Source organism: Entamoeba invadens (genome assembly GCF_000330505.1).
Source record: "Entamoeba invadens IP1 unplaced genomic scaffold scaff_1105074725099, whole genome shotgun sequence".
Lineage (NCBI taxonomy): Eukaryota > Evosea > Mastigamoebida > Endamoebidae > Entamoeba > Entamoeba invadens.
In genome coordinates this window covers 207,063-216,941 of record NW_004191622.1, presented here as the reverse complement: position 1 = coordinate 216,941, position 9,879 = coordinate 207,063, and the positions used below count along the sequence as shown (strand labels likewise).

Sequence of the window (9,879 nt, the reverse complement as noted above, 5' to 3'; positions counted from 1 at the left end):
CGACGAGAAGAGAAAAAACGTCGTTCAAATTGAAAATTTCTGGCAAAGACAACAGAAGTTCTTCCACGCAGTCAGTAAGGCGTTAGACCAATTTGTTGAGTCTTTAAATAAAGAAGTGAAGTATCTTGGAGAACATCCCGAGATGACTGGGATGAGTTTGTTAACTCTTTTCATATTCTATCTATTGATATAGTTCAAATGAACTAATAGAATAGATAAAGAAACGAGTCAGGTGATGTCTGACACTTTGAGCTTACTCACCAACATATTTAAAACAACAAATCAGAACATTTCATGTGTTGGTGATTCGACGTTTAAAGCGACTTTAAAAACTATAGCGGAAATGAAATCACATCTCACCGACGAGAATGAAGAAATAGTGATACAGAAGTATCACCAACTTGAAACGATGAACTCGTGGAACATCCCATTAATGTATAACAATTTCTTACACCCATTTATAACACTCTTTGACGCGGGAAGTGTCTTTTTTAATCAGAACGAAACGCTGGACATATTGGTCTCGGAAGCACAGGAATTGAAACAACAGTACTTCATCCAACATAGTCAACCTTCCGCGTTATATTGTAATAAGTCAATCACTTCTATTTTGGTGACGGAACAGAGAAACAACTCACAACTTCCACTTGCTATTGAGTCAATAGTCAATTACTTATACGAAAAGGGATTCAACGTCCCTGGGATCTTCAGAGAAATCACGACGGGGAATAAACAACAAATTGACGACTTGTATCATCGCCTCTCGATATCATCGTTTGAAGACTTCCAACCGGATCTGGTTGCCGCGGTGTTCAAGAAGTTTCTGAGAGAACTTCCTGAGCATTTGTTTGATGCGGAAGTGACGAAATTAACGATTAAAAATTATGAGATGAATGGAGTTGTTGGTCTGAAGAACTCGTTGACTGAATTACTCCCAGAGAACTTCACGATGTTTAAACAGTTGGTGCGACTCCTCTCGAAAATCACGGCGTACGAAGATATCAATTTAATGAACGCAAAGAACTTGGCAGTCTGTTTGGCACCAACCCTCTTTTCATTTGAAGACATCGATACACTGTCCCTCGCGAAGTGCATTCAACTGCTGGAAGTGTATATCTCGAAGTTTGCGGAAATCTTCCCCGACGACGTCGATCAATTGGTGTTCAGGAAGTCGAGAGCATTGAAACGAGCAACAAAAGTCCTTGGCGGGAATGACGCGGAAGTGCTTGGGATGATCCAAAAGCGCGCGGAAAGAAAGAAACTGCCCACGAAGAAAAAGCCATTGCCCGATCTTACTGTTGCAAAGCAAAAACAAAAGGAACAAAAGGACGTGAAAGACTTGAAAGAGAACAAAGAGGTCAAAGAAACAAAAGAAGCCAAAGAGAAAATGCGCCCACAAACGGCTTTGCCAAAAACACCAGTCGTCAAAGAGAAGAAAAGAATGCAACAACAACAAGATATCACTTTTGTGTTTGGAAAGTCGAAACCAAAGCAAACAAGTACTCAACCAAGTGCAAAGGATAAAGAAAAAGATAAAGTGACAGTACAAGACAGGGTTAATCATTATCAAAGCAACCACTGATTGTATCCACTTTTATGGACGTCTACTATAAATTAGTAATTCTTGTCAAGTGTTTTGGTTGTGTGTATTCAAGGTGTTAATTCATTGATGTTAATGAGTTAATAGTACATTTTATTTATTGAATTAGATTGAGAAACTACTGAAAAAAAATAAATAAAAAATAAAATGAAAAACGACAACGGCAGGATTTGAACCTACGCCTCAAATGAGAAATGATTTCGAGTCATACCCCTTGGACCACTCGGCCACGTTGTCTCTTGAAATTAGGATAAAATAAACTATTATGTCAATAATTAATCTATTTATTTACTATTGATATTGTAATTAAAATATATTGGCACTGTAATTCAGTAAAACACGTATCATAAAATATTAATTCAACAATCTTAGAAATAAATTTCATAACAATGACCCATCACAACATGACGGGTTATTTTTTCTGATAAATAATAAGTAGAAACTATACAATTATAATACTGCTCATTATTGATGATGTTTTTTAAAAACATTTTTTAAAAATGTTATTTAGCATCAAACTCAAAAAGCATGAACCCTGTTTTACTGGTAGCTCTCTTTGTGACTGTTTTGTCTCTCCGAGTCGAGAATGAGTATTACAGCAAAGGCACAGGAAGTGTGAGTAGTGTTGGTGTCAACAAAGATTTTTATTTGTATTCAGCGGAAGAAGGTCTTCTCACAAAAGTCGACTTCCAAGGGAATATGGGTTTGGTTTAGTGTATAGTTTTAATATAATACAAGTATAGTACAAGTTCATGAACAGGGTGGAGGAGACATATTGAGAAAGGTGGCAAACACGTAACTGTTGGGCCGCAGCAAGTGTTTGTAGTGTATGAGAATCACGTCACGAGTTTTGATCAAAAAGGAGAAATGGAGTATCAGATTTCTGTCTCAGGGACATGGTCTATTTATACAAACAATTTGGAAGTACTAGTTGGGGATGAAGTGTTTAAATATGCTACAAGGGATGGCAGTCTTCTCTCGAAAGTCTCTGTGAACAATTTAGATAAACCCGTTGATGAGTATTTCCTACAGAAAGATACCAAATGTTCCGCAATGAATGACCGCTTTTGTTTAATTATAGAAGATGGTAAAGTTCTTATAACTAATAGAATAGGGGAATTAGTGAAAGAGATAGATGGGACTCAAATAGTATCGACCTTATTTTCAAGAGGAATTCCCTGTTTTATTCGAAAAAGTGGGAAAGTATATGCCGTGTTTAATAATGAAGAGATTTTGATTAAAAAAGTGAATGGATCCGGTCATTATTTCTTATTCACTACATATGACGCGTCTGAATATTCAGAAGAAATAGTAACACCAGAATTATTAAGTAAAGAAATGGGAGTTGTGGATTACAACGGGAAAGTTTTTCTGCAAAACGAATCCGAGATTGGAAAAGTGAAATTGTGCAAAACCATTCCGGGTGGATTTGTCGCTATTTTGGAGAATAACAAAATTTTTACCATTGGCAAAAATGTTATTGGGTCGTATGTAATTGGTGACCAAGAAGTATATAAGATATCTGCAGATGGTGCCATTGTAATAAGAAATTACGATCATGAAAATGTGTTCAAAGTTCATAGTGAAGAAGTTGTAGGTAACGTTGGGAAAGCAACGAGCGATAGAGGGGTTAAAATTCCATTTTCGTTGAAATCAGTAAGTGCTGTAGTTTCTCACACCAAAATAAATGTGATTGAAATGATTAGTGGGAAAATCCTCGAAAGTGTGAATCTTCCAGAAACTGCTGAAAAAACGCGATGTGTTGTTTTTCAGGGTTTTGTGATTTGTTTTGTCAAAGTCCAGAAAAACACGCAAATTTTATCAATTGAACTTTTTGAAGAAACCGTTGATTGGAAGGCCGAAAGTTATGACGTGTTTAATCTCCCGAAGATTTCAACAATTGTGAAAACAACGAATCTTCCATATAGTGTTGACTTAGCCACAGTTACTGTATCAACCTTAGGAATAGCCAACAAAATGGTATTAGGTATGTTATTATATTATTCTATATTGTTATTAAGAAATAGATTAATACACATATATAATATAATTATAATAATAATATTATTAAAGATAGTAACTTATAGTCTATTCTGAAGGACAATTGTACGTGATTAATCCTAAGACTCTTACTGGAACAAAAGCGCCATTTGAGATGGTGAAACAAGACCAAGAGATGGGAGAAGTACCTTATGTTGCGACATTGAATATCACAAAAGACGATTTTATATTAAAAGGAATTGACTTAGATGTCAACCGTGTTGAAACACACCCCGGGGAATTGGAATCTGCGACTTATGTCATGGCAAGTGGAAACGACTTCTACTTCTCACAGATCACTCCGTTGTTGTCATTTGACTCAACGTATAACTTTAATAAGCCACAACTCTTCATCACTACTGTCGTTGTACTTGCACTCACAGTTATCCTTTACTTCGTCAATAAGAAAAGAGGAATGTCAGATGTTGCACTGGCGCAGAAGAAGCTCACTGAGATGCAGAAAACCAACTGAATTTATTAATTCTTCGTCATAGTTTCTTTAACCATATTACTAGTAAAATTAATGTTAGGAAATTGACCTTTCATTTAGACTGAATTTTTTGTTTCCATGTATGAGAGTAGAAAATAGTTAAAAATATTAAAAACATAGTTAAAGAACAACTCACCACAAAAACACTCAAAACGTATTTTGTGTGATGACGTGCAATGTTGTGTTTCTCTTCATTTTATCATGTTACGCCGATGATTATCTCTTCCGAGCAAAATTGAATCCTATCACACCAGCGACGCAATTAGTTGCTGTTCCGCAACGCGTCCGATATCCCGTTAAAGTGTGTGGCATGTTAAATTGTTTCAAGCGGGAGATCATTAACACAAACTGCAATTTTGTTGGGTCTCGTGGACGATTCAGTTGTTACAATATTGAGGAGAACAAGTGCACTGCTCTTCCCTCCAAGAAGTTTTGTTATCGCCTTTCAAACGTGAACATGACTTACGTTTATGTCAACAAGACGGGGAGTGACCCCAATAAGTATACACTCTACACATTCAAAGATGCGATGTGTACTACACCGGACAAGTACGACAAGCCATTCACAGCTGTCTGTTCCTCAAACAATTTGATTACTGGCAAATTTGCTTGTGAAGGTGAAAAATCGCCTCTTGGGATGTTATGTAAAGCACGAGATACGTTTTATAATAACACAAAGAAAAGTGTTATAAAGTCGGGGGATGTGAGAAATGTTGTTTGTATTGCACTGATATTAATTGCACTCATTTTATAATTAATTTATTATAAAGTATAATTAACTCTTTTTAATTAATTAATTTACTATAAATTATAATCGACTTTTTATAATTAATTAATTAACGAGGTAAAAGTCCTATAAAAATTAATTAACGCGTTGTTTTTAAATAACGTTAATAAAAACAATCACTTGTAAAATACGCACAATAATTTAAAATTTGAGCTCGTTATATAAGACCCCTATTAAAGCGATGCAATCAACTGAAAATTAAAGTTGGACGTAAATGAATGAAGGCAAGACGTAGTTTTGGTTGTGATAAGAAACAGTGATGTCAGTCCATCCTGCCGCGTGGTTTATCACAAAGGGGTGTATTCCTCTTATCTGTGGCCCTTCACGTTTGATTTTGTATGAATTGACTTTGATGACTGAAGAGAAGCCAACGACGGAGTCGGGACCTTTTAAAGTGACTTGATCGCCATTGCGACAAAATTTTGGTTTCACCGAAAACAGGTGAATGAAGTCGATGACGTTGTCTGGGGTAATGATAGTCATTTGAGTGGTTGAATGCGATGAAGCTAGAGGAGGCAAATGAAATTTTTGAGTTGAGAATACCGTACACGTCTGTTGTGGTTCAATGAAATTGGCTTGAATGGGGTTGTCTACTATCTTCTTCTCTGTGTACTTTGTGTTTTCATCACAAATGATCAAACTGAAGCAAGTCGTGCGACACACAGGAATTGATACGAAGAGGGGGCATGAGTGTGGGATAACAACACTGTCCAATACATACTTTGTGATTGGTTTCACATAGGGTTGAATAACTTTTGACATTAAAGTGAGTTTAACAGCAATACTCTTTGTCATGGTACTTAAATTCAAATATTCGGAAGCATTGCGTCGAGACGGAAAGAATGTTGTCGGCATCAGTTTTTCATTTTGTGTGTCACATATCAAAATTTCTTGAATGACGGTATTGAAGCGCATTGCGAAAGAAGGAAATATAGGAAAGTTATGCCTCAAAGTGTCGTCGAGTTCCAAAACCATTTCTTCGAAACGAGTGATTTTTTTCTGAGTCTTTTTTATTGCTAACGAAATGGTGTAGTGCATTTGTATTGCTGAAGACTCCAAGTTATCGTTTAAAACGTAAGCAATACAATTTTTGTGTTGAATGTAGTCATAGAGGAGATGACATTTTCTGCAGAGATGTACTTTGAATGAGGCGGAGGTATTAATGGTAACTACAAAAGAACACTTTTTACATATACCTCTCTCACAAAAGTAACACTTGTGTAACAGTCTGAGTCGTGTATCACAAAAACACGTTGTTCGACAACGAAGTGTGTGTGTTGAAACTTTTTCACCGTTGAATATTAACGAGAGTTTCCTCTGTATATTTTCTATCTCCGTTTTGTGCTCGTCATATTTTATTGGAGTGGTGCAAATATTCATTCTCTTTATTAGTTCAGAATAAATCATTTACTATTTATTTTTCACTACGGTGTGGAAATTAAACATCAAATTGGCAAAAAAATCATTGAAAACAAATGAATGAAATAAATACTATTTTATAATTATATAATAGTTTATTATATAAATATATTTATTTTTGGTTTTTTTATTATTATTATTTAATATTGATCACTTGTATAATTTGATAGTTTCTTAAACTATTTAAAATATTAAGCAAAAAAAGAAAAACATTTTTTAAAAACAGAAAATAAAAATCAAGACGAATCACTTCTGAAAGAACTCATAAAAACTCTTTTCTTCATCAAAAGAAAAACCATACAGAATTTAAAACGAACTATAAAACAACCATTAAACACGACAAAATCACATCAAATATAAATAGCCCACGAACTTCAAAAAAAAACACAAAGAACTTGAAAATATATTATCATGAGAAGCACAGTGATTCTATTTACACTTGTTCTCTTAGTTCTTTCAAGTGAAGTTGTTAAAGTGACGTATGAGGTGTCCCACAAGGACAGAAAGGAGTTAGAGAAGAAGGCTGAACAGAGATTTGCCGTCGAGTTCCTCCGCATTAAGAAACATCAGGACCATTTAAAACAACACCTGAAGAAGAAAATCTCCGTGTTCAAGGCGAATAAAGAGACGTACCAGAAAGTCCGCGACACGACGTTGAATGAGAAGAAAGAGGCAACAAAGGTCTCTTTGGAGTACTTGGAACAAATTAAGGCACTTGACCTCGAACCGGCTAAAGTGCGTTTAGAAGCGAAGAAGAACAACAAAACGATGGCAGAGGCAGATCAGTTAGTGAGCGATGCTGTTAAAAAGGCGATTGGAGAGAAACTGAAGTTGAGCAACAAGCAGACGAAGAATAACTTGAAGGTCGAGAAGATAGCGAAGAGACTCCAACACTACGAGAACAAAATCAATAAGGAAAATCGACACTTGAAGAGAGCCGAATTCAAACTGACAAAGTTACACGCCAAAATAGCGTCAACGAAGACGGACCTCGACACGAAGAAGAAGAGATACGTCGCTAAGAGAATGAGACAGCTTGAGAGGATTGCCAGAGTCAAAGCGATCAAGAAGATGATCAAAAAGATCGAAAAGAAGCTTGACAACGTTGAGAATGAGGGGGAGAGAAAGAAACTTATTAACAAACAGAAGGTTGCTAAGACTATGTTAGTCAAGATTGAGGCTCGAGTGAACATCCACAAGACGAGAAAAGCACAAAAGAAGGCGAGATGGAACTCCATCACAGCTACTATTAAGAATATGAATAGATATATTAAGGGCTGGAAATATGACCAAAAATTGAGAATTTTGGATGTTGCAAAGGCGACTGCACAAGTCAATGGATTACAAAAGAGCATTGAAACTATTATTAATCAAGCGAAGAAAACGCACAAGGTCGACACTGTTGAGTTACAAAAGGTGGTTGATAAGAAATCTGCTGCGATGAATCAACTTGACAAAGTCAGAACTGAACTTGAGGAATTCCAGGAGAAAGGAGAGAAGAGAATACGAGTGTATCAATACTCAATTTTGAGACAAAAGATGAACGACGCTAAAATTAGAATTTCACAACACAGACTCTCTAAGGACGCTGCGAAGGTCACTAAAAAGGAATATATGACAAGAATCCAGAAGTTGAATAAATTGAAAAGAAGAATGGGACTTTGCCCAATGAACAGACTTCGAATTAAGAGAAGATTAAGAGTATATAAGAAGGAAGTTAAAATAGCGACGGGGAAGATCAGAAGAAACAACAAGAAGATATTGAGACTTGAGAACAGACTCTCATCGCTTGAGAGAAGGTTCAGAAAGATACAAAAGAAGAGGATTGCAAAGATAGTCATCACTATGAGCCGATTGAAAGGCAAGTTGAACCATTTGAGACAAGAGATCATGGCTATTCGAGTCAGAAAACAAAGCGGACAAAAGGAGATCTTGTTGGTGAAGATGAGAAACTTACAAATCCAAGAGAAACAAGTGAAGAACACACTGAAGAGATATCATGGAAGAAACGGCCACGTCTTGAGAAAGCTTGAGACCATCAGAAAGGAAGAACTTGCAGCAGCAAAGAAATTCTATAAGGACAAGAAGAAGATGTACAAACGTGTGAAAGTTGTTATCAAGAGACTAACAAAGAAGGTTGAGGTCTTCAGTTCACAAGTCAAAGAACACAATGGAAGTCCATTCAAACAAGTTAAAATGATGAGGAAGATGAAGAAGTATGTCAACAAACTTGAGAAGGCGAAGGAACTGAAGAAGAGTTTGAAGATTAAGAAGGACACTGCACGATCGAAATATGAAGTTTTGAAAACTAAGGCGATCAATAGATTGCACACGAGAAGAAGCCAAATGTACGCTGAACAGACTTGGAAATTGTCTGAGTTGAGACAACTTGCGAAATCCGAGAAGGACACGACGACTTTGATTAAGAAGACCACCGACTTCAAGACGATGAAGAGTTTGAACAAGGAATTGAAGTATGTCAGAAAGGACGGAAAGATGATTCAACTTGAGTTGTATAAACTAGTCAAGAAGATCTCAAAGGTCAACCAATTGTTTGTGAGACACAGCCAATACACCGCGATCAGAAGAGCGAAAGTCATCTTTAAGAAGTACAACAAGAAGTACTTGAAATTTGAATTGAAAAAGAACCAATTGAAGAGAAAAATGGCGAAGTATCAAGACCAACTGAACGAGATCTTCAAGAAACAACCATATGTCACACAGACGTTGGCTAAGGCTGCTTTGAATGATCGACTGAGACTTGTCAAGACATCACTTGGAGACTTACAGACCGACTACGCGACTGCGGAAAAACAACAAAAGAGACTCATTGTCAGAACCTTGAGACTTTCGAAGGAATACTTCAACTTGCTCAATGTGAAGTTGTCTGACTTGAAGACGCGACTTGGCATTAAACAACAACAAAGACCAGTTGTCTCGAAGAAGGCACTTTACACGATCAACCCAGATGTACAGAAGAGAGCCATTAGAAACTTGAAGGTTATCGACTCCGATATTGAAGATTTGGACCACTCGATCGACAAAACACAGAAGAAGATCAATAAGACTGCATACGTCATCAATAAGTTGAAGGCCGCACTGAAACCAAAAGGAAAGAAGTGCATGAAACAGACCGACTGTAAGATCTGCAGAAAGCTTGGAAAGGTTGCGAAGTACGGAATCACTAGACATGAGTCTGACTCGATCATCTTGAATAGACTGAGAGGCGTCTGCACAAGAATTGCTGCTGATAGACAGAAGGAATGTTATCACCAGGCGATGAACATGGCTATGAAGGCGTTGCACACGTTCGATCCGGCTAAGTTCGAAGTCACTGAAGTTTGCACACAACTTGGAAAGTGTTAAACAATGTCGTTTTACTATAAATTTGGTTTATTAATAAATTTATTATAATTATTCTCTCATATAAATAATAGTAATTAATAAATATAATATTATTTATTATATTTATTTTTAATCTATTGTAATATTAATATTACTAATATAAATATTAGTAATTTATAAATATTATATTATATACTA

The 9,879-nt window shown here is 36.2% G+C and overlaps 5 protein-coding genes across 5 annotated transcripts; 4 read left to right on the top strand and 1 right to left on the bottom strand.

The window, feature by feature from the left end:
- On the top strand, positions 1–1,582 carry EIN_469440 (hypothetical protein; the record flags this gene model as incomplete). Its single annotated transcript, XM_004183038.1, has 2 exons — positions 1–155; positions 216–1,582. Coding segments are annotated over 2 exons (1,522 nt in total), but the record flags the coding sequence as incomplete, so codon positions are not given.
- A 546-nt stretch (positions 1,583–2,128) lies between these two features.
- On the top strand, positions 2,129–4,112 carry EIN_469430 (hypothetical protein; the record flags this gene model as incomplete). The annotated part of the gene is made up of 3 exons (XM_004183037.1): positions 2,129–2,303; positions 2,361–3,587; positions 3,688–4,112. 3 exons carry the CDS (start codon positions 2,129–2,131, stop codon positions 4,110–4,112), a joined length of 1,827 nt encoding a protein of 608 aa, XP_004183085.1.
- A 184-nt stretch (positions 4,113–4,296) lies between these two features.
- Positions 4,297–4,884, top strand: EIN_469420 (hypothetical protein; the record flags this gene model as incomplete). Its single annotated transcript, XM_004183036.1, has 1 exon — positions 4,297–4,884. One exon carries the CDS (start codon positions 4,297–4,299, stop codon positions 4,882–4,884), a length of 588 nt encoding a protein of 195 aa, XP_004183084.1.
- Positions 4,885–5,115: 231 nt separating this feature from the next.
- Positions 5,116–5,772, bottom strand: EIN_469410 (hypothetical protein; the record flags this gene model as incomplete). Its single annotated transcript, XM_004183035.1, has 1 exon — positions 5,116–5,772. One exon carries the CDS (start codon positions 5,770–5,772, stop codon positions 5,116–5,118), a length of 657 nt encoding a protein of 218 aa, XP_004183083.1.
- A 975-nt stretch (positions 5,773–6,747) lies between these two features.
- Positions 6,748–9,702, top strand: EIN_469400 (coiled-coil domain containing protein, putative; the record flags this gene model as incomplete). Its single annotated transcript, XM_004183034.1, has 1 exon — positions 6,748–9,702. One exon carries the CDS (start codon positions 6,748–6,750, stop codon positions 9,700–9,702), a length of 2,955 nt encoding a protein of 984 aa, XP_004183082.1.
- Positions 9,703–9,879: the final 177 nt, after the last annotated feature.